The sequence below is a fragment of the Chlamydomonas reinhardtii genome, chromosome 3, assembly GCF_000002595.2.
Source record: "Chlamydomonas reinhardtii strain CC-503 cw92 mt+ chromosome 3, whole genome shotgun sequence".
Lineage (NCBI taxonomy): Eukaryota > Viridiplantae > Chlorophyta > Chlorophyceae > Chlamydomonadales > Chlamydomonadaceae > Chlamydomonas > Chlamydomonas reinhardtii.
The window spans coordinates 8,718,471-8,740,624 of NC_057006.1; the positions used below are offsets into that span (position 1 = coordinate 8,718,471).

Sequence of the window (22,154 nt, forward strand, 5' to 3'; positions counted from 1 at the left end):
TGTTCCGGGGCATGTTGGGCTCAGTGGCTCACACGAACCTGCCTCCGCCCATGGGCGACCGCGCCCAGGCGCCCCGTGGAACCAGCGGCCAGTGCTTGTCGCTGGGCTAGTAGCAGGGGAGGAACAGCCTCCCCTGGCTAGGAGCCTTCTCCGCAGTCACCTGGCGACCTCATCTCCAGCAACACCGCTAGGGGGCCCGTGGGCGTGCCGCCGGTCCGTACCCCAGCAGCACGTGGTCGGATTCCATCTCCTACGCGATTGTATCTGGTCCAGCCTCGGGGCGCGCATCGGGTTTGACCAGGGCAGCCCTCCCCTAAGCACCATGTTTGATGCACGTCGCCATGAACCACGATTGCAAGGGGGGACAATTGGCATTCTGGGCGTGCAGGCCATGGAGCAGGCCTTGGTTGGCCGGATGTCGATGCAAGCATTCCCACGCTCAAGAGGTAGGTGGGGCGTGCTGGTGCAAAACATATCATGGCATCGTTTCATAGCATGATGCTTGCAGGGCACGCCCCATGGCTCGCTGGGCCTCTCGAACGACACGTCGTGAACTTTCAAGTTACAAGGTGAATAAGACAGTATGAACAGTTTGCGCTGTGACCTTTACAAATGAAGGGATGCATTAGGTACTCCCCCAAGGCCAAAGCTAAGTCGTGCAGGCCTGCAGGGCACCATCTCAGACGTGGCCCATTACCTTGGCCCCGTTTCGGGTGCGTTTCGCTACCTGTCGCCTCCCTAACTTGATGTCAAAGGACAGTTGCATTGAGAATATATTGTAACACGTACCCATGGACACCAAAGTCGGGAGAGGTCCCTAGTCACACCGGCGTTTCCTGCAGAAAGGAAGCTATTATGGCATTAAGGTTGAAATGCCGCAGCTGTGTAGAAGGCGTGCGCCGAGGCCTCAAACAATCGCGCCACGACGCGCAGGTGTGCTCTCTAGGTGCAAGCTCTACCCGCGCTGCAAATGACTAATGTTATTTGCACTGGCGTGCTTGAAACAGGCTCTTGGAAGTCTAGTATGGCAGTATCCCAGCCTGGCATGTGTACCGCTGCTCCTGTTAGCGGTGTTGTTGGCGGGAGGTATCACCGCAGTCATACACGTTAAGGACAGCGACGTCAGCGTGGCGAAGGTAAGGTGCCGCTGTGATGCGCGAGCTGGGAGGGACGAAACTCGTGCCTGTGCCGCACTTGTGCGGGCACACCTGGGGCTTCGCTGCAGCAACAGCGCCCGCTACCCGGGGAGCGATTGGACGTTTTCGGGGGAGGCCACACGAAAGCCCGGAAGGTTGCTTAAGTCAGCAGCCGTCATAACTTGTATGGGGGGGGATGGCGCACTCTGCCTGCGGTACCGGTTGTTTGAACCTGGCAACAAATCCCAGCCCACGTTCCCCAGTTCCGCAAGGGTACGAAATGATGCTTGGCATGTGCACGTCTGATGCAGGAGCGAGCTGAGGCTGTGGCCAGGGATGCAGCCTCATGGTATCAGGACCAGGTGTGGACAGAGGCTCGAGCGAGGATGAAGCGAATCAATGCTCCTCAAACAACTCCCCCCCCTGTTTGGCCACGGGTCGGCGCTCGTTGGCATTGTCTCTGGCCGCTGCTGTGAGCCTGAGTGCCTGTGTGGCTCAGCTGCAAACGCAAATTTTCCCGCACTTACAGATCGAGTACGCCATTGGACCAGTGGAGATCATGGCTGCTGTCGTGAAGTTTGCACCCATGGTGCGTGGAGCCCTGCCCTTGGCCATGGGGCGGGGCTGTGAGGCGCGGGACGCTCACGGCGTTGGTGCCGGCTGCCGGCGGTCTGGCCCAGCGGCCGGCTGCGCAGAGATCGCCCTTGGAGGGGTGTAGCCGTGCATGCAGTAGGGGTGACATCTTGACATCACTGCACATCGTCTCCCACAAGTTAACATGTTGGGCCGCCTCACATGCCGCGTTACCGTGCCCAACTGTCGCCCTCGCCCACAGTTCGATGTGGTAGACAGCTGGTTTGGCCTGTTGTCGAAAGCCATGCTCAAGACCTCCCAGGTGAGCAGCCGGCGGCAGTGTGACGGCCCTGCGCGCGTGCCGCGGTGGGGCCACGTGATGCAGGCGGGCCCTCTCACCCGGCGGTCCCGCGGCTCTTGTGTGTCGCACACCTCGCCGTCGGTGTGGTTGCGCCTGCAGGCCGCACCCGGAGCCATCGAGGTGCTGCAGCTGGCGCCCAACGGCGTCATCCGCCTCGCCTACCCGGCAAGTCCGTGCTCCGGATGAGCACGTGGGGTTGACGTTGACGCACACTAGGGTTCACGCGGTGCGGGTGTGCCAAACGCAGTGCAAAGTGCCACACCGTACGGCACCCAAGCAAATGGACTCAATACCCTGTGTTCCCCGGTCGCCTCGTTGCCCCGCCTCTGGACTTCACCACACGGTCCCCCGACCCATCAAATTGTCCCATCCAGATGGAGGGGCTCTTGCAGGGCGCGATCGGACTGGACATCTTCAATTCGTCCCCGGCCAACGCCGAGGCCGCTCAGGCCGTCATGCAGCGCGGCAACCTGCAAGTGCTGGGCCCCATCCGCCAGCCCAACGGCTCCTACGGCCTGGTGGTGTCGATGCCGATCTGGATTGAGGACGTGGACGCCAACGCCACATTCGGCCTGACGGGCCCAGTGTTCACCGGTTGCGGGGCCCCGTGCGACTACAACGAAACGACGCGCACGAAGCCGTGGGGCCTGGTGAGGCGGGGTGAGGTGTGGGGTGCGCGGCCGACACCGGTGCGTGGCGTTTCGAGCCGGGGCCTTTGGATTGGGTTAATGAATGTTGGTGCTAAGCCGAACCGCCTGTGCCCTTTGACCAATCTGTCGCGCACAGGCACAAGCCATCGTGGACCTGCAGGTGTGTGTCGCATGAGCCTCGCGGGAAGGGGTCACAGGCAGGGGCTAACGTGGCCGTGCGCCATTATTCCTGACCTTCCGGAGCGAGATTGGTGTCGCGGCATCCTGGCACAGCAATTCGGCCGCCGTCTGGTGCAGCAAGTAGCTTTGGGTTGCACAGCGACGGGGCGGCAGGGCAGCTGGGTTGACTGGCAGTTGACTGTGGGTAGCGCATTGCAACGCCCACGTACCCACGCACCAGCCCAACGCTCCCCCCTCCTTGCCTGTTGCGATGCCCAACAATGTGCTGGCTGCAGTCCATCAGCAATGCCCTGGAGACGTCCAAGCTGCAGGCCGTCGGCTACCGGTATGAGGTGGAGGCGCTGCCGTCCACGTCAGCACAGGCGGCGGGCGCCGGCAGTCAGCAGGCGCAGGTGGTGGTGCGCAGGTGTGCGGCCGGGCCGGGCGGCCTTAAGGTCTGGGTTGGGGGCAAGCATTGCCACCATGCCAGGGTATCCGGACACCCGCCTGCCTACTGCCGTACGGTACTTGCGCGTTTGCCGCGGGACCCCTCACTCGCCCCGAGTCCCACCTCATGGCCCACCTCGCCCCCGGCCCTCCATCCAGCCGTCCCCGCCCCCTCTCCTGCCCTTCCTTAACTACGCAACCTCTGCCTCTCCCCCCCTGCCAGCTCCGCGCTGCCCGAGGACCCCGTGGAGGCCTTCATTGACCTGCCCGACGCCCAGGTGGGATGGGGTGGGGTGGGGATGGGGTGGGCACAAGGCTGCCGCACAGCCGCTCTAGTCCCCGCCCGCCTGCCGCCGCCCGCCTCCACGTGCGGGGCATAACACTGGTGGCGTGCTGACGGGGGCATGGGCATGGGCTGACGGGGGCATGGTGGGGCTGATGGGGGCCTGATGGGGCTGCACCCTGCACCGCGGCGGCCCACCGACTGGAAGGAGTCGCGCCCCTTGTAGTACCGCACCGCTGATATCAGCGGACAAGCACAGTACTACCACTCCGCCTGCACCGCTGACTGCATCCGTGCCCTGTCCTGCCCTGCCCTGTCCTGTCCTGTCCGTTCCGCGCAGTGGGTGGTCCGCGTGGCTCCAGCGAAGGGCTGGGAGCCGGACTGGTACGGCGGCCTGCTGGCGGCGGTGGTGGTGCTGGCGGTGGTCATCTCGCTGCTGCTGTTCACGGCAATGGTGTCGTGGTGGGTGGGGCGTGTCGAGCGGGGAGGGCGGGGGGGAGATAGGAGGGCGGGGGGGGAGGTAGGAGGGCGGGGGCAGGGGCGGGGGCGGGGGCGGGTAAGGCGGGAAGAGCGTGCGCATCGGGCGTGCTGAGCGGCTTGAGTTCTCAGGATGGGCGCTGTTTCACGGTGGCATTGTGTGCCCGCCTTGTCGGCGCCTTCCACGTGTCCTGCCTGTACTACTACGCCGTGGCCGTGTGTCCCACGGCACGTGGTGCTGCCCTCCACCCCACACCCACCACCTCCCCAAGCTGTTCTCCTGAACTCCGCAAGTGGGCGACACCCGACAGGCGCCGCCACCAGTTGCTGCTGGAGGCGCTGCTGCCCAAGGAGGTGATCCGCGACCTGAAAGTGGACGACGCCGCAACACTGGGGGCGCGCATCCAGCAAACAGGTGGGCGCAGGCACCACCACTCGCCTGCATGGACCTGTATTCGCGCGTTCCCCTGTCCATGTGTTGCGCTGCAACATAGAAAGCTGGACACAGGAAACACGAGCTAGCGTCGTTTGCGGGGCATCCTTAGCAGTGACATGCATGTCAGCGTTCCGTGTGTCATCTGGACCCCTCGTTCCCCCTTCGTCTGCAGTCCTCAGTGCATCCTGTACCACTTTTCCAACCATCTTTGCAAACGCCCCCCCCCCCCCCACGCCTGCTGTCTATTGCGCCACACTTCTCTGCACCATCTTTGCATCCCCCCACCCACACCCACACCCACACCCACCCAGACACGCCCGCAGACCTGCTCCTCAAGATGATGGGCGAGCTGCTGCAGGTGCGGGTGCGGGTGCGGGTGCGGCATGCCGGGTCCCCTCGACCTCCCAGCTGACACCTGCCCCTCACCCCGTGACCAGGCCTTCAACGCCCCCCCCCCCAGCTGACCACACGTGGCCCCTTGTCCAGTCCGTCATCCCCATATCTCTGGTTGCTTTCCTCCAGAACGGTGAAACAACCCACCCATGGCATCCCTGACACCCTCACCTCCTCCACCCATTGCAGGGCCGCGTGCCGGAGCTGCGCGACGTGGTGTTCATCCGCACAGCCCTGCTGCGCAACGCGGACGTGTACCAGCCGCTCAACCTGCGGGGACAGCTCAAAGAAGCCAACTTCGACGTGAGCTTTGCGTCCGGGGGCCTGGGGCTCGGGGCTAGATTGGTGTCTCGGCTCTTGTACCCAAGTGCCTTGGCTCTCCTGCCTAAGTGCCCCGCGCAACTGTTGATTTGGCTGCACGCCTCTGCCGCTGCAACTTTCCCGCTCATGTTTTGCCTCCGCCGCCGCCGCCGCCGCCCACCGTCCGCAGTCCGACGTGGTACAGGCGCTCATCCGGCAGCTAGGCGACACGGGCGGCGCCGACGGGCAGTCGGTGTGCAGCGAGCCCATGCTCGCCAGCGACGGCGGCGGCTTGAACTCCCGGCAGTTCGGCAGCATCCCTGTCAGCACCGGCTGCGTCACCACGGATGACCTGGCACAGCTCAACAGCCGCAGCCTGACGCCCATGGCGGGCGGCGGCGGCGGCATGCCGCAGCTCAGGCTGGAGACGCTGACGGGCGCGCTGTCGCTCCTGCTGTCGCCGCAGCTGCCGCTGATGCCACAGCCGCAGCCAGCCCCGCCGCAGCCAGCATTGGCGTACCCGATCACAGCGGCTTCAGCGGCGCCTGCCGGCAGTGGGAACATCCAGGCTCAGCTCATAAGCGCCGCCGCACCCAGCGGTGCGCTGCAAAACGGCAATGCGTTAAACCTGCCGCCAGTGCCCGTTCCCACCGAGCCCTTCCTCATAGAGGCGGCGGACACGGGCGCTACGGCCGGCGACTGGACGGAGCACGTCGCGGCGCGTGGAGCGCTCGCGCCACACGTGAACGCCAACGGGGCGAGCACACCTACGGGCATTGAGCGGTCGGCTACGGCCGGCGGTGCTGCTGGAGGCGGGCCAGTGGGTCTGATGGCTCGCCTGGCATCAGCCATCCCGATGATGAGCAGTAGCAGCGCGCGAGAGCGCGACCGCGAGCGGGACCGGGACCGGGACCGCGAGCGGGACAGGGACAGGGATGCCGCCGGCAGCACAGCCAGCGGGTCAGGGCCTGTTCCCATGGCCGGCAGTAACTACAACATTGCCAGCACGGGGGCCAACACGCCGCGCAGCCGGCTAGAGGCACTGGGGCTGCCGGCGCTGCGGACCGGTAGCATGGACGGCGGACCCAACTCCACGTTGGACTGCCGCACCAGCCTTGCCGGAGCCACATCGATGCGGCTGGCCTCGAACCTGGGCCTCGGCGCCAGCGGTGTTGGCGGGTCGCGCAGTGGTGTGCAGCTGCAGCTGCACTCATCCAAGGTCATCCCTCTGGCGAATTCGCCAGCACCACTGGGGGCAGCGGGTGCGGGCCTGGTTGGGTCTGCCCATGGCATGATGCCGCCGCCGGCCTCCCTGCCGCCCGGGCCACCACCGCCCGTGATCGAAGAGGTAAGGCGTGCATGCTGTGGCCCCCTGACCCCGACATCCATTGGCATGGGCATGGGCATGTGCACGCCGGTGCCCCTTCATGTTCATCTGCGTTGCCCATGTCTCTGCGTTGCCCACATCTCATCATCAGTCGTGTCGTTGTCTGGTGTTGGCCAGGTGGAGCGGCTGCTGGGGGACGCTGACAGCTGGGCGTTCGACACGTGGCGGCTGGCGGAGGCCACGCAGGGGCACGCGCTGTCGGCGCTGGCCTTCTACCTGATGTACCGCGAGGGACTCATCGCCAAGTTCAAGATCAAGCCGGCGGTGCTGGCCCGGCTGCTGCGCGCGTTGGAAGCCGGTGAGGCCGGTTGAGTTATTTACGGGGTGGTCGAGGGGACGGATGCGACGTCGGAAAGTGGTACGTAGCAGCCCCATTCCATATGCTTTAGGAATGTTGCAAAGATGGCTGCTGCAATGAGACAGCGAGCAGAAGGCTTCAGCAGGCAACTGCTTCAAAGCTACAAGCGACCGTTTCATGTTACTGCTGCCGGATACTTGCATCAGCCCTGCTCTCTTGTCCTAAATGGATGGGGGCTTCAGCTACTTGTCTGATAGGGCCGCCTGATGCAAGCATCCTGTAGGACACTGCCTGCAGTTGTGTTGCCGTTGTGAGAGCGAGTGTTCCGCCGTCCTCGGACCTTGAGCTGTACCTCCCTTGCACTCGGGTGCCTCCGCCCACATCGCAGGGTACCCGGCGAACCCCTACCACAATGCCACGCACGCGGCGGACGTGCTGCAGACGCTGCACGTGATCCTCCACGGCGCGCAGCTGCACGTGCACTACCTGGACAAGCTCGGCCTGCTGGCCGCGTACTTTGCAGCGGTGAGTCACACAGCCGCCAATAGGTAACGAACCGTAATAACAGTTTTTATGGTAGGACATGTTGGCACTGCTCCCTGCTGAAGCCCGCCGCTTCCTCGCCTGGATGTGCGCATGCAGATTGTGCACGACCACAACCACCCCGGCCTCACCAACGACTTCCTCATCAGCACGCACGACCTGCTGGCCATCCGTTACAACGACAAGAGCCCGCTGGAGAACCACCACGCCGCCTCCTGCTTCGGACTCATGGCGCTTCAGCCGGAGCTTGACGCCCTGTCGACGCTGTCTAAAACGGAGCGGGGGACGTTTCGCAAGCAGGTTATCGAGATGGTGATAGGGACAGACATGAAGCAGCACTTCGCCATTCTTGCCCACTTCAACACCGTGCACCGGTTGGCGAGCTACAGCGTGCAGACCGCCAAGCCGCAGGCGTCGGGAGGGTAAGTTTTCCCTCGTCCTAGCATCACCCATAACCCGCGGCATTGCAACGACCGGAAAAGGCTCTTAGAAGTTGTCAGGAACGGGAATTACCATCAGCACCGATAATCCACGGCATGTACAGCAGCTGCTGAAAGCAAATTGCTTGCAAACATATGTCGACAGGTTGGAGGGCGCCGCCCGGACTGTCAGCATCGGCGGGGCTCTGACAACGAACGCCCCAAGGCCGATCGACGAGACGGAGCGTCTCTTGACGCTACAGGTGCTTGCTGTGGGGCGGGCGTGCAGCGCGGAAAGCAGCGGCGTGATTTGCAACCATGTCGGGTTTGCTCCACCGCGTATCATGGGCTGCCATACATGTCCCCTTGTCATCCCGCCTGTATCTCCCCACAGGTCGCGCTGAAGGTTGCGGACATAGGGCATTTGGGCGAGGACCTGGAGGTGCACAAGCGCTGGCTGGGTGTTCTGGAGGAGGAGTTCTTCAATCAAGGCGACCGCGAGCGAGCGCTGGGCATCCCCATCAGCCCGCTTTTTGACCGCAACAAGCAGGGCGTCAGCAAGAGCCAGGCAAGAGTTCTGCAGTATACGGTAGCAGAGTTTGAACTGGGGGCCTGTGACGTACCGTAACGTTTCCTGCATGCATGGCACCATTGGGTTGCCCCGCGCTCCCCGTGCGCACGTAAGCCTACAGGCACCATCAACCTGTACCTTGGCTTCCGTTGACAGGTCGGGTTCTACGACTTTGTGGGGCTGCCCCTGGTTCATGCCGTGTCCAGTGCCTTCCCGGGTGCGCGGCCGCTCATGAGCTGCTTTCTCGCCAACTACGACTATGTAAGCACGGCAGCCTTGCTACTTGAAGCGAGTGCATACTCGCGTGGGAGCATTGTGCGATTTCGCCTGCCATACATGCTAGGGCGAAACAGCGTATGTACGCTCCAGGATATGTGTGTGTTGTATTGGCGCCCTGAGCTCGCCCACACGAATGACTTGCCCGCACGACTGACATGTCCGCCTTGCGTCCTCACAAATGCTGTCGCAGTGGAAGTCCCGCGAAGCGCCCGCGCCGTCGCCAAAGCCTCAACAGCCGGTCGCGCGGTCCAGCGACGCATCCGCGGGGAGCCAGGGGAGCAAGCACCCTCGGACCACGGTGCGGGAGGACCGGCCGCAGCCGGCGCCATCCTTGGCACTGGCCATGGGGTCCAACGACGGCGCATTCGACATTTGACCTGCATAACAGTGACGATCACTGCCCTTGTGTGGGCCCACGCGCCTTGGGCTTGGAGATGCAGCTGCCATTTCCCTCCCTCAGTGCACGTGACTTGCAGCATGGATAAGCATACGAATTTTGGCAATGCAAGCGCACGCTCCATACCCATGAATGTAGCATTGCCCGTGGCCAGCAGATGTGGGCGCACACGGGCTTGAGTTGTTACGTTCTCTGCAGATTCCCAGGAGGATGTAGCGTGAGCACGTTTGTAATGGCCAAGTGCCGGGCCCTCTAGAGGCACTGGGCCTGGATCGCATACCTCACTGTGTACGTAGAAATACTGGTGGATATTGTCGGATGTGCATGCGGGCCCCAAACGTAGAGGCTGCTGGAAAAGCGTAATCAGTCCCAATCGTGTCGTGTTGAGAACAGTGTTACATTGAAAGACAGCTCGCGGTTTAAAGTCTTTGGTGGGCTGGGTACAACATCGGCGTGAGCTCAATGCGGGGAGGGATAAGCACATGCGTTCAGTGCGCAATGGGATGCATGCTTGCTTGTGTATGTGATATGTATTGAAGGTTGGTGGTGGTTTTGCAGTGGTGATGAGTACTGGGTTGATGTGAATGGTGAGCTGGTTTGTTGTCAAGGCTGAGCGTACATTAGGTTACAGTGATTAGGGAAATTGTAGGCGTGCCGCGGGGGTGCAAGAAGCATGGAGTTTGTGTAGGACGTATTCCTCTCCCGGATGCATTATTCTATGCATGCGGCTGCGCATGCCTAGTAGCGCACATGGCTGGCAGGAGGTGGGGATCTGAATTTGATGGCTGCCTGGAGTGACAATAGCGATGTCGCTCGTCGCAGCAGCGACAGTTGCGGAGCTGGCGCATACCGTAGCTAGCTAGCCGAAGCGCAAGGAGTAGCATGCAAGCAGGCTTATTGCTCGTGGCAGCCTCACGGCTGGCTGCTGGGTGGCACTCCTCATGCATGAGCCCGCACCCGCCCAGGGTGCGTGACCTGCCTGCTTGTACATCATGAATGTTGTTACAGCTGTGCGTCTTCTCTGTTTTACATATCAGCGCGCGGTTACGACTTGAGACGAAGACTGCCCCTTTCAGCCGCACGACCGTCCGGAATGTGATGATTGCACGCGCCCGAACCAGCTCGCCCATTCAGGCTACGCCCGCACAGTAATGGGATTGCTGCAGAAGGGGCAGCGCCCAAACAGCTTGTTGAAGGACACGCGCGTGTCGGGCACGGAGCGCAGCCACTCGGCGAGGCAGGGCGTGTGGAACGCCAGGCCGCAGGCGGGCGTGGGGCACACCACATCCGGCACTAACCCTGCACCGCCTGCCCCCGCGCCCGGCTCGTCGTCCCCCATGTCAACGTCCTGCGGCCCCTCCGCCGCCGCCGGACCGCCGTTCCCAGCAGGCAGCAAGTACATGAGACAGATGGGGCACTCGGCCGCCGCCTCCATTGCGTGCGGGTCGCCTGCCGGCACCTGCTGGCCATCCTGGCCGCCCTGCTGCCGCCCACCGACGCCCGCACCCCCTGCCCCTGGCCCTGCTCCTGAGCCTGCGGGCCGAGGCAGCGGCTTGCCCAGCAGCAGCTCCAAGTTCTCCACAGGGCCCCTGCAAACGGGGACACAGACACACAAACCCACACACGTCTTGAGCCTCAAGCGCTGTGCTGCCATCACGTACGGCACACGGGGGTTGGAAACAAACGTGAGAGCCATCGAGCCGTTGACACAATCCTTTGCAAGCTTGCTCATTGCTTCTGCGCCTGTCGCCTCCCACCTGTCAGCCCCAGCCCCAGCACAGTAGCCGTACAGCACACACCGCGCACCCACCCACCTGTCCCGGGTCCACAGGTGCAGCCGGTCGAAGAACGCCTCCCGCAGCGGCTCCACGTGCTCGGGCGGCCCCAGGAACGCCACGGCGCCGCCCCCGCCCTGCAGCGGCGGCGGGCCGCGCGGGTCCGCTGGGTCCAGCCGCAGCTGCAGTGAGGCGGCGCCGCCCAGCGCCAGCCGCCGCGTGGGCGGCCCCAGGTGGCGGCGCGCAGCCGACACGGTGGGCGGCGGGTCCAACACGTGGGCATTGCGGTCGATGTCTTCCAGGCACCCCCACAGCGGCTGGCAGCGCTCCACCGCCTGAGCGAGCAGCAGCGGCAAGGCAGCGTCGAAGCAGCGGCGGCAATGCGGTGGCATGTGGCGGCCGCAAAAGCGGCGGCAATAGGCAGCCGTGGTGGGTCCATGCCAGCCGGCCCGCCTCACACCGGCGCATATGCAATGCAGATACGGACATACGGTATGCTGTCTGATTGGGCCCTTTCGAAGCCAGTGAGTCACCTGCTCAAACACGTTGTACACATCCACCAGGCTGCTGCAGCTGCCTCCCCCACCGCCGCCGCCTCCAGGTCCAGCTCCAGCGCTCCATCCTGCTCCTGGCCCTCGGTGATGGCGCTGTGCGGCGTAGGCGCCTGGCGCTGGTGCCGCTGCCGCTGCGGGCGGCGGCACCCAGGTGAAGGCCAGGGGCAGCGGCAGGTCGGTGGCGGCGGCGGGCGGCGAGGCAGGGTAGTCGTGCGGCAGGCTGAGTCGCAACTGGTGCTCGCGGCCGCAGCCGTCGACCAGCCGGAGACTCAGCCGGGCGGCGTCCTGCAGCGGATGCAGATGCAGTGCGAAGGGTTGCCACAGCCTCTGCGCGCGAGTGTAGCGGACGGGGCCATGACCTACTCTAGTAAGGCACCCCCACTGCCGTGCAAGGTCCGCAGCCCCTCTCCCACCCCGCTCCTCTGCCAGCGCCCCACCCCTGCCCCACCCCTGCCCCCACCTAACCCCGCCGACTGCCCACCAACTGCCGACTGCCCCTGCCCCCACCCCGCCGTCCCACCTGGTCCAGGTCTTCCAGGCAGCCCCAGCCCAGTGCATCCAGGTCCGACAGAAGCAGCGCCAGCAGCCGACTGCTGCTGGAGGAGGAGGAGGAGGAGGCCGCAGCGGCACAGGTAGCGGCAGCGGCACCGGCAGCGGCGGCAGGCCTGCCAGCAGCGCCCGCGGCGGCGCCAGCCCCGCCTTGCCTGCTGCCTGGCCCCGGCCCGGCTGACGTGGCATACGACAGGCGCTCCAACACCTCCTGCACCCCAGGTGAGGTGTGGCATGGAGATAGATGTGGGCGACATGCGCATTTTGCTGGATTGCTGGGCGCAACGAGCATGGTACCTAAGTTACTCTGCTGCTGCTGTAGCAGGCCCCCTCTTAGCATGCAACCTTCCCCCTGCCCTCCACCCATACAGGCGCCACCTTCAATGACAGGGCACCCCACCTGCAGGTCTGACATGAAGGAGTCCAGGGATGGCGCCGCCCGTAGCCGGCCAATCACCGCACCCAGCGCGCCCGCTGCCGCGGCCCCGCCACCCCCGCAGCTGCTGGTGCCGGCGCCGCCGGCGCCGCCCCCCAGCAGCGCCTCCAGTGATGGCGCCGCCTGCAGCACTGCGTTGGAGGTACTGCCCGTAGCGGCGTCAACCCCTGCCCGCGTGCGGAACAGCGGCGTGGCACTTTCAACACTTTAGCTGGCAAGCCGCCGCGGCTTGAGTGTGAGGCTACCACTGCGTGATGCAGAAAAATGCACTGGCTTGCTTTACGGAAGATGGACTCACCGCAAATACGTATCCAGTGGTACTCTGGCGCGCCATGATTCTGCGTGTAGGGACCAAAAGCGAATGGTGGTGTCTTGGTAGGCGCGCCGTGCGGAAAGGTGGGGCCAGGTTGTCGTGCTGGAACTGGGGTGCTACTCGTGTGCAGCCCCACGCCGCAGCCCGTGGCCAAATCTTTATTCATACGCACCTGGCTCACAACGAAGCCTTCGTGATCCACCGTCCGTGCAGCTCTCGTCGGCAGCGCGACCAGAGCCATGGTGCGGCTGCGCACTACCAAGTTGGTGAATACACGTGTGTGATATCACACGTAGTGACAGCTGATGTATAGTGTATGCAGCGGGTTCAAGAAATAATGACAGAGAATGAGAGATTTCATGCGGCCCTTCCTCGCTTCGCCACATTGCACATGTACTTACGTGGATGTGAATTAAACTTATGTAACCATTTTGAGCATACCAACTGCGTGCAGTTTGCAAGATGTCAGATAGAGACAGCTTCGCCTCTCGCAACCTTTCTAACGAACCCTAAAAGAAAATGGAGAACTGTCAAACTGCAGAATGAAGGGTTAGATGTAAGCTAGGGCCTCGCGCAGGACTGCGGACGAGCCCGTCAACATGCCGGGAACGAGTGCCAAAAACAAGTTTCTGACTGGCACTGGCGATCGCACTGTCGATGGTAATGTGGCTGTGTTGTAGCTTTGATGATGGCGTACGTGGCTTGACAACCGGTTCCCCGCTACCTACGCTGCAGGCTGGGTGTCGCAAGCGCAAGGGGCGGCCTTTGGCCAGCCCTTCAAGTGAGTCCGTGCCTGTACCAGTGCTCTCTGCCTGCGGGATGGGGCAGGATTGCAGGAATGCGTAAGAGGCACCTCATGTGGATTGCCGGCGCAGGTTTGGCGCAGACTTCACGTTCACGCGGAAGGCGCCAACCTACTTGACAGGCAAGCAACCCGACTCCGTGGCATGTGACTAGCTGACTGGCGCTTTCTTGCTAGCGGCAGAAGCAGGCACTCCCAAATCCTCTTGACAATGCCCTGAGTGTGCAGAACCATGTCACTCCAAGGCCCGTCCTCGCTATGCGTTGCCGAATACCGTACCCACAGACATGCAGCTCCACACCCTGGCGTATCTGGATCCAGCCGCCGCCAGCCGGCAGCGCTCCATGCGCGACCCGCGAGCGGCGCCCACCGTTGCTACAACCGTGGTCCGCCACGGCGGCGGCTCCTCCCTGGATGGCAGCGCCGCCACGGGCGTGGGAGGCAGCACCCGCGCAGCTGCAGCTGCACCGGCGGCAGCAGCTGGACGCCAGCAGCAGCAGCAGCAGCAGCTGCAGGCGGAAGGGGCACCCCACCTAGTGGTGGCACGCCACCCCAGCGGCTACTACAGCCACGGCAACACCCAAAACCTGCCGCCAGGCGGCGGCATGGGGGGCGGGACGGGGAGAGGCAGCGAAACGCTCACCCTAGCCGCGGGGGCGATGACCGGCATGGCGCCGCCGCCGCCGCCACCGCGCGGCGCCACCGTCAGCCGCGCCCCGGTGGTGCTGCCGCACGGCGGCCGCGTCACCAAGGCCACAGGGCTGGTGCTGCGGGAGTGGGGCTCGCTGTACCCGCAGGCCTGGGCGGACACGACGGCACCGCCGCCGCCGCTTCTGGAGGGCATGGTGGTGGTGGAGCGGCAGGACCCGGCAGACAAGCGGCGAGCAAGTGCGAGTACGCGGGTGAGTACTCATGCGGGGCTGTGGCAGCAACTCGGCCTGCGTTGCGTCATCCACAGATCCACTGCCTCATTCAGGGTAGGGGTTGTTACGGCACGCGACACGGCTGATGACGTGCGCTCTGCTGTGCTGTGCCGTGCCGTGTGCCGTGCATTCGTGCTGCAGCCGCGGCGCCCCGAGGGCCACGTCAAGGGCTGCCGCTGCCACGAGTGCCTGGCGGTCACCGCCGCACTGGCGGCCATGGCCGCATCCAGCCGCCGCTCCGGCTCCGGCTCCCGCGGCAACGGCGCCGGCGGCAACGGCAGCGGCAGCATCTTCCTGGATGAGGAGGGGGTTGAGGAGGACGACACGCCGGGCCCGGGGCAGTACGAGGTGACAAAGGTTGGCGGTGTGGGGAGGAGCGGCCCCGCCTTCACCATGCGAGGCCGCACCGCGCCGTCAGGCGCCGCGCTGGCGGATGCGGAGGCCGCCAAGATGCCGGGTGAGTGGGTGCAGGGGGGGCCGTTGTAAATACCAGCCCAGACTAAACCAAACCAAAATGAGCGGAGCACAGGCAGGGGTATGTGTGCCCGGGCCCAACGAAAGAATCACATCATCATCAGACAGCCCGCCCCGGGGGGCGAGCACCGCCTTGGGTTTGGGCGCAACACAGAGCTCCATGTTCCGCCATACCGTACTTGCGAGTGATTGCGGCGTAGGTGTGCATGTCTTCATGGTCTTGGCACTTGTGAACACCGCCTTGGCCCGCTACAGCACTTAAACGCACGCCGCTGCATGCAGGCCCTGGCGCCTACGACGTGCCCCGGCCGGTGGCGGAGGGCCCGGCCTTCACGCTCAAGGGGCGGCCCAAGGGCCCCAGCACCCTGCCCGACGACCTGCCCGGGCCGGGCGAGTACTACGTGGAGACACAGACGTAAGCCGGGCTGCGGGCGGCACCGGTACACCCCAGCGAACAAGCGCTTCCAAACTGGCACAAAGGTCTGCGAATGGGTGCAGATGGCCAAAGCTACGATGTGAAGCCAAGCAGCAGTGATGCCGTGTGCTCTCTCCCCATGTGTGCGTATGCAGGCGCGACGGGCCAGCGTTCACGCTGGCTGGCAAGCCGAAGCGCAAGCTGGAGACGGACGCCCCCGGCCCCGGCGCCTACGTGGTGTCAGAGCCCGTCCACACAGGTACGGCTGCATCAGGCCAGCCCTTACTGCGCCCGCACGCCCACACAAAGTGCGCCGGAGCATGTATGCCGCGTGCATATCACCTGAGTGCGTGCTTGTTTGTGTTTCCTTTAAGAAACACATCCCACGAAACTCGCGTGCAGGCCCTGCGCACACCATTGCCGGCCGCCCCAAGCCCCGGGCGCCGGAGCAGCTGCCTGGGCCCCAGGACTACCAGCAGGTGCTGTCGCCGGGGCGGGAGGGGCCCGCCTTCACCATTGGCGGCAGGTGCGTGCGTGTGAACGATGCCTGGGTGTGTGTTATACGCAGGGCTGGCGTGGCGCAAGGTTATGGGGGGGGGGTTCGGGCGCTGTGGGCTGCCAGAGGTCGTATGTAGCGCTGACGACCTACCTTGGCTTTTGTGCATGGCTCATACTCTGGCAAATTTCCAACATGGTTGTAGGCTGGACCAAAAGGCGACCACCGATGCACCCGCTCCCGGAGACTACGACCTGCCAAACGCCTGGAGGACGGGTGAGCACACTTACACCTTGTAAATAGCCACACCAAGCTCGCCCCGTTCCACAAGTCACAGCACCTGCACACCACCCTGTCCCCTGCAGGCCCCGCGGTCACATTCGCCGGCAAGCCCGCTCCGCGCGCCGACCCCGAGCCGGTGCCTGGTCCGGGCCAGTACTACGTGCCGCCGCGCCCCGGCCAGGACCTGCCGGCCTTCAGCTTCGGAGTCAAGCCGGCCGAGCAGCAGCCCGACGACCTGCCCGGACCGGGAGCGTACTACAAGTGCGTTGGGTGCGCCATGTTGTGTACCAGGGGTCTTCATTAATGGAATGGCGCGATGGTGCCAGTCGTTGATGGAATCACACATTCACTGCTTCCATCACTTCACCAAACAGTCGCGGCGCACCACCATGTGGCCCCTATCTTGCACACACAGGCCGCTGGGCTCGCCCGGTCCCGCCTTCACGCTGGCAGGCCGCCCCGCCGAGCCGCAGCCCGACCCGGTGCCGGGCCCCGGCGCCTACGACCCCGAGCACCCCGCGTCGCCCGGCCGCGAGGGCCCCGCCTACACCTTTGGCGCCAGGCCGCCCGAGCACTCGCCGCCCGCCAGCCCCGGCCCCGGCACGTACCGGCCCGAGGGCGCGGCCTCACCCACCGGCCCCGCCTACACCATGGCTACGCGCCCGCTCGACCGCGGTGAGGTTGTGGCACACACCGTTCATTAAACTTACGCCTATCAGTGGCCATGCATCCCCTACCGCGCCTGCGTCTTACGCTCTGCTTTCCTTGCGCCCCGCCTCTTCTATTTGCCTCCTAAACTGCAGAGGCGCCCGACTCGCCCGGCCCCGGCGCGTACGAGCCCCAGGACCCCACGCTGGCGCCCGGGCCGGCCTTCACCATGGGCACTCGGCCTGTGGAGCGGGACCCGCGCCAGGACCTGCCCGCGCCCGGCGACTACCAGCCCGAGGGGGCGCCGGGGTCGCCCTCCGGGCCCGCATACACCATGCGCGGCAGGCCGCTGGAGGAGCGGGCGCCCGACTCGCCTGGTGTGTGCGCGGCTGTGTGTTGGGAGTATCGTACTGCGGGCGTGTTGGCCCTACATGGGTGATAGGCGCTGAGACCGATCACCCACCCCATGTCACAAGACTGGTCCTGACGTGCGCTGCAGGCCCTGGGCAGTACGCCTCGCCGGCGCCACCGCGTGGCCCGGCCTTCACAATGGCCGGCCGCCCCGCGCCGCCCGACCCCGAGTCCCCGACCGCCCACAGCCCCGGGCCCGGGGAGTACGACGTCGCCTCGCCGGCGCCGGCAGGCCCCGCCTTCACGCTCGGCGGCAGGCCGCAGGAGCGCGAGGCGCCCGCATCGCCCGGGCCTGGTGAACACGGGCTTGGGCTGTGCGCTGCTGACACGTTGCATGCTGTGCCGCCGAGTTGCTGGCATAGCTGGGCAGCAGGCTGCTTAACAGGTGTCCCCTGACTGCCCCACACGACCGCTGCAGGCGAGTACAGCCGGCCGGCCAGCCCCAGTGGGCCCGCCTACAGCATGCGTGGCAAGCCCGTGGAGCCCGCCCCGGACCTGCCCTTCGTCGGGCCGGGTACGTGCCTGCCCGCCTGCCTGCCCGCCTGCATGCATGCATGGGTGCCAACCTCTGGCTTGATACATAGCTGCCCAGCATGCGCAGCACGCAGCGTCTGCCATAGGCTGGCCCCGCAGCGGCGCCCAACCGTTTCCCCACTCCTCATGACACCCTTGCACTGGCCAGCCCTCACCACCCCACCCCACGCCACACACATGCACATGCACAGGCGCCTACGACCCCGAGAGGCCGCTGCCGGACGCGCCCGCCTACACCCTGCGTGGCCGCCCGCGCGACCCCGAGCGCCCGCCCTCGCCTGGCCCCGGCGAGTACGAGCGCACCGACGACGACCGCGGCCCCGCCTGGACCATGGGCGCGCGGCCGCCCGACCCCCGGGAGGCGGACGACGGCCGGCCCGCACCCGGCGAGTACGACCTGCCCGCGTCTCCCACCGGCCCGGCCTACACCATGCGGCCGCGGCCGCCGGAGCCGCGCAACGAGGTGCGTCCAGGATTGCGCTATATAGGAGAGGGGTCTGCGCAGGATGTGCTCAGGAAAGCAGTAGGAAGAAAGATCGCATGGGATGTGTGTGCGTGCGTGTGTCGGGGTCTCCGCAGGAGGACCAGCATTTCAGCGTTTCTTTTATAACAACAAGAACAATCACCCTTCATGCTGCAGGCTAACCCCGGCCCGGGCGAGTACGCCTCGCCGGCGCCGCCCTCGGGCCCGGCCTACACCATGCGGCCTCGGCCGCCCTCGCCGGAGCGGCCGCCGTCGCCTGGCCCCGCCGACTACCAGCGCCCGGCCGGCCCCACCGGCCCCGCCTACACCATCAAGGGCAGGTGCGCGGGGAGGCGCAGCGCGGACCGGCTGCCACTGCGCATGCCAGTGAGACCCACTGCTGACATCCAGTCCGTGTTATGCACTCCCTGGTTAGTCACATGCCTGTCACATGCCTGCTTAACACATGCACACACATGACACACACATATACACATTTTCACACACACACATGTTTGCACACAAACCCACACATATGGCCCTCAGGCACGAGGAGTGCAAGGTGTACGACATTGTGGATGACCCTGACATACCCGGGCCCGGCTTCTACGGCAACCCCGACCCCGACCCCATGGGCCGCTCCGGCCCCGCCTACACCATGCGCCCGCGCTACCAGCAGCGCCCGCCCGCCGACCTGCCCGGGCCCGGTGACTACGTGGCGCCCAGCGGGCCCGCCGGCCCCGCCTTCACCATCGCGCCGCGCTACCCCGCCTCACCCAGCGGCGGCAAGGAGGACAAGCCGGGGCCAGGTGCCTACGCGCCGCCTGTGCGGCCGGATGGACCCGCCTACACCATCGCGCCAAGGGTGGCGGACCCGGCGCCCGACCCAACGCCGGCGCCTGGGGAGTACGGAAGCCCTGGCGGGTACGTGCCACACCCCTACGGTGCCAGTCAGCTAAAACAACTTTGCTGCCCCCACTTTGCCCGCCTTTTGGCATAGCGGCAAAGCCTGTGGCAAATGCCTTGTCTGGATTCACCAGAGCTCCGCGCACTGGACCACTGTACCTATACCTATACCTGTACCATGCATACATTCTCCTCTGTGTGCGCAGGGGCCCTTCCGGCCCGGCCTGGTCTCTGGGCCAGCGCCTGACCGACCCCGACCCCGACACCGCCGGACTGGGGCCCGGCGAGTACTACAGTCCCGGCTCGCCCAGTGGGCCCGCCTACACCATGGGGGCCAAGTTCAAGAGCAGGTGGGGCGCTACGGGGTGTGCGTATCAATGCACGGCCCGGCCAGGGCACAGGAGAGGGCGCGATAACTGAACTGCGTACGTGTTACAAAGACCCGCCGCACCTTGAGGGAGGGGGAATACCGGACCGTGCGCAAATGCATGGAGCCACCATGGGTCCTCTCAATGCGGTGCAACAGCTGTGGGCGCATTGCTGCATGTGTCATGACTGCTTGCCCGCAGGCGTCGGAAGAAGCGCACTGGGCCGGACCCCGGGCAGTACTTCAAGATGCCGCCGCCGTCTGGCCCGGCCTGGACGCTGGGGCCGCGCTCTGCAGGACCCTCGCCGGACCGGCCGGACGTCGGGCCAGGTGGGCTACTGGCGTGCCTATTGCTACTGCTACTAGTGCGCAGCCCTGCCGGCTGCTGCTACTAGTGCGCAGCCCTGCCGGCTGTTGCTACTAGTGCGCAGCCCTGCCGGCTTACTGAGCTCTGGCTATGCGGCCACACCCTAACCATGCTAGCTCCTGGACACTGTGCCATATATACCGTGCCTGTACCGGCTGTGTCAAGTGCCTACACGCCGCCACCCGCCTCCAGGCGACTACGACGACAACCGGGACTTGCACTCCGGCCCGGCCTGGACGCTGCGCCCGCGGCACGCCTCGCCAACGCCCGACCCCGTGCCCGGCCCCGGCAACTACAACGACAACAAGCCGTTCCCCAACCCGCTTGGCACGGTACGGTCCGCATGTGTTTGCATCAACCTGTATATGCCCATGCCAGGCAATCAAAGCCCACCTCCTGAACGACTAGGCTCTCCCACCACCTCTGCTAGCACCCCGCTCAACCTACCGCCATGTGTCATGGACGGCCTCGCTCCGCCGTCCCACACGCAGGTCATTTCTCGGCCCCGCGCCGTCGGCGAGCGCGACGGCGTGTATCTGACCGACTTTGGCGACCCGCACGCGCCCACCATGTCGCCCATTGTGTCGCCCGGGCGGCCGGGGCGCAAGGTCACCTTCACAGCCGACACCATGTTCAGGTGGGTGAGGGGCGTGTGTGTGTGTGTGTGTGTGTGTGTGTGTGTGTGTGTGTGTGTGCGTGCGTTCTTGCGTGCGAGCTTGAGTGCGTGCGTGCGCGAGTGCGCGCGTGCGTGTGTATGTGTGCAGGAGAGGCGGAAGGCAGCATAGCGGCGCGAGTGCAAGACCGAAGGCCTGCAAATTGAGATCGTAGGACCGGAGCAACCAACAGGCTTGCACAAGGCAATGGAATCATGGATGCGACACATGCCGCGCTGCCGCCACAACGCCGCCGCAGGGACTCCATGGACATGACGTACGGCGGCCGCGTGCGCCCAGAGGAACCCACCGTGTCGGGCCGCGGCGGCGCCATGGTGCCGCCGCCACGTGGCGCGCCGCCGGTGCCCGTCCTGCCGCCACCGCCACCCCGCGAGTCAGGCGTCTCCGCCGGGACCTCATACCCCCACTACCCTCCCCGGCAAGCGGCGCACGCCGGCGAGCTGGGCGACGTTGACGCGGCGGGGCAGAGGGTGCGCGGCGGCCGCGCGGTGTCTCGTGAGCGCCCGCAGCGAGGCGCAGCGGCCCGGCCCAGCGCCACAGCCACGGACGCGCGCGAGGCAGCGGTGGAGCGGGCTATGGCGCTGCTGCGTCAGGACGCCCTGCAGCAGCGCTACCTGCTGCACGCCGGAGGGCCGCCGGAGGGCGGCCAGTGGGAGTCAATGATCCTCGCAAGGGGCGCGCCGGCCGCTGCTTTCACGCAGCAGGAAGGGCTCGCGGTGGGCAACGTGAGCCCTGGCCGGCACCGGCCTGCAGCAGTGGCGGGGCAGCAGCGGGCGCCGTCCGCGGGGCGGCAGCGCTCCAACAAAGGCGTCCAGCAACAGCTGCAGCAGCATCGCCCTGCAGGACAGGGTGTCTCGGACACCTCTGGCGGCTTTCCTTTCCAGCGGCCGGTCACGCACGCTCAACAGCAGCTGTACGTGGCCGGCCTGCAGGCGCACCGCGCGGCGGGGCCGGCAGTGGAAGCGCACATCCCGGAGCCGCCCGCGCCGCCGCCCATCCCGGCCACCGCCGCGGAGAGAGAGGCGGCAGCGGCGGCGCAGCGGGTCGCAGGGCGGGCGGCGCTGCAGCTGGCGGCGGTGGAGGGGCGCAGGGCCGAGGGTCTGGGCGGGCCGCCGGCGATGACGCAAGGGCCACTTGGCGTGCCGGTGGCTCGGGCGCGGCGGCGGCTGGAGATGGGCGGCCCCGGCGGTCCCTCCGTTGTGGGGCTGTCGCCGCGCGAGGCCGCGCTTGCTCGTGCGGCGGCGTACATGGGTCGGCGCGCGGGCGGCGGCGGCGGGCTGGTGGTGGGCGGCACGGAGCTGGTGGCGGGGGCGGGCGCCTACGACGCAGCGGCGGCGGCAGGACGCGAGGCGGCGGCGGCGGCAGCGGTGGTGCGGCCCTCAGTGGCGGTACAGGCGGCGCCGGAGCAGGCGCCGCGCAACCCCAAGGTCATGACAGCACCGGCGGGGCGGCTGATGATGGGTGCTGCTGGCGGCGGCGGCGGCAGTCGCCCTGGCACCAGCACATCGGGGGCGCCCAGCACCACCACGGCGACGTCGCTGAGCTCCAGGAGCACCAGCACCACCAACAGGCCGAGGGGCGGGGCAGCGGCGGTGCGCCCGCCTGGCAGGACGGGTCGGTAGCTGTCGCAGGAGGAGGCTTGTTGGGACTAGATAC

At 66.0% G+C, this 22,154-nt stretch overlaps 3 protein-coding genes across 3 annotated transcripts; 2 read left to right on the top strand and 1 right to left on the bottom strand.

The window, feature by feature from the left end:
* Positions 1–332: 332 nt before the first annotated feature.
* On the top strand, positions 333–10,116 carry CHLRE_03g204689v5 (uncharacterized protein). Its single transcript, XM_043061462.1, has 22 exons — positions 333–933; positions 1,008–1,136; positions 1,448–1,498; positions 1,666–1,725; positions 1,972–2,031; positions 2,170–2,235; positions 2,445–2,720; positions 2,857–2,880; positions 3,176–3,306; positions 3,550–3,604; positions 3,950–4,071; positions 4,398–4,501; positions 4,834–4,880; positions 5,105–5,218; positions 5,406–6,563; positions 6,720–6,900; positions 7,289–7,425; positions 7,543–7,865; positions 8,029–8,125; positions 8,257–8,430; positions 8,590–8,694; positions 8,903–10,116. Exons 1-22 carry the CDS (start codon positions 856–858, stop codon positions 9,086–9,088), a joined length of 3,678 nt encoding a protein of 1,225 aa, XP_042926660.1. The 5' UTR covers positions 333–855; the 3' UTR covers positions 9,089–10,116.
* Positions 10,117–10,123: 7 nt separating this feature from the next.
* CHLRE_03g204801v5 (uncharacterized protein) lies at positions 10,124–13,049 on the bottom strand. The gene is made up of 7 exons (XM_001699390.2): positions 12,909–13,049; positions 12,722–12,761; positions 12,388–12,590; positions 11,959–12,198; positions 11,418–11,723; positions 10,924–11,219; positions 10,124–10,698 (listed from the first exon to the last, which is right to left on the bottom strand). Exons 1-7 carry the CDS (start codon positions 12,975–12,977, stop codon positions 10,245–10,247), a joined length of 1,608 nt encoding a protein of 535 aa, XP_001699442.2. The 5' UTR covers positions 12,978–13,049; the 3' UTR covers positions 10,124–10,244.
* Positions 13,050–13,162: 113 nt separating this feature from the next.
* On the top strand, positions 13,163–22,154 carry CHLRE_03g204913v5 (uncharacterized protein). The gene is made up of 22 exons (XM_043061467.1): positions 13,163–13,396; positions 13,472–13,517; positions 13,612–13,661; positions 13,824–14,440; positions 14,603–14,918; positions 15,218–15,350; positions 15,506–15,609; positions 15,753–15,876; positions 16,052–16,122; positions 16,212–16,389; positions 16,544–16,803; positions 16,932–17,153; positions 17,276–17,482; positions 17,606–17,701; positions 17,913–18,184; positions 18,362–18,525; positions 18,731–19,108; positions 19,297–19,440; positions 19,660–19,787; positions 20,017–20,156; positions 20,316–20,461; positions 20,737–22,154. The coding sequence occupies exons 1-22, from the start codon at positions 13,336–13,338 to the stop codon at positions 22,118–22,120; spliced, it is 5,241 nt and encodes a 1,746-aa protein (XP_042926661.1). The 5' UTR covers positions 13,163–13,335; the 3' UTR covers positions 22,121–22,154.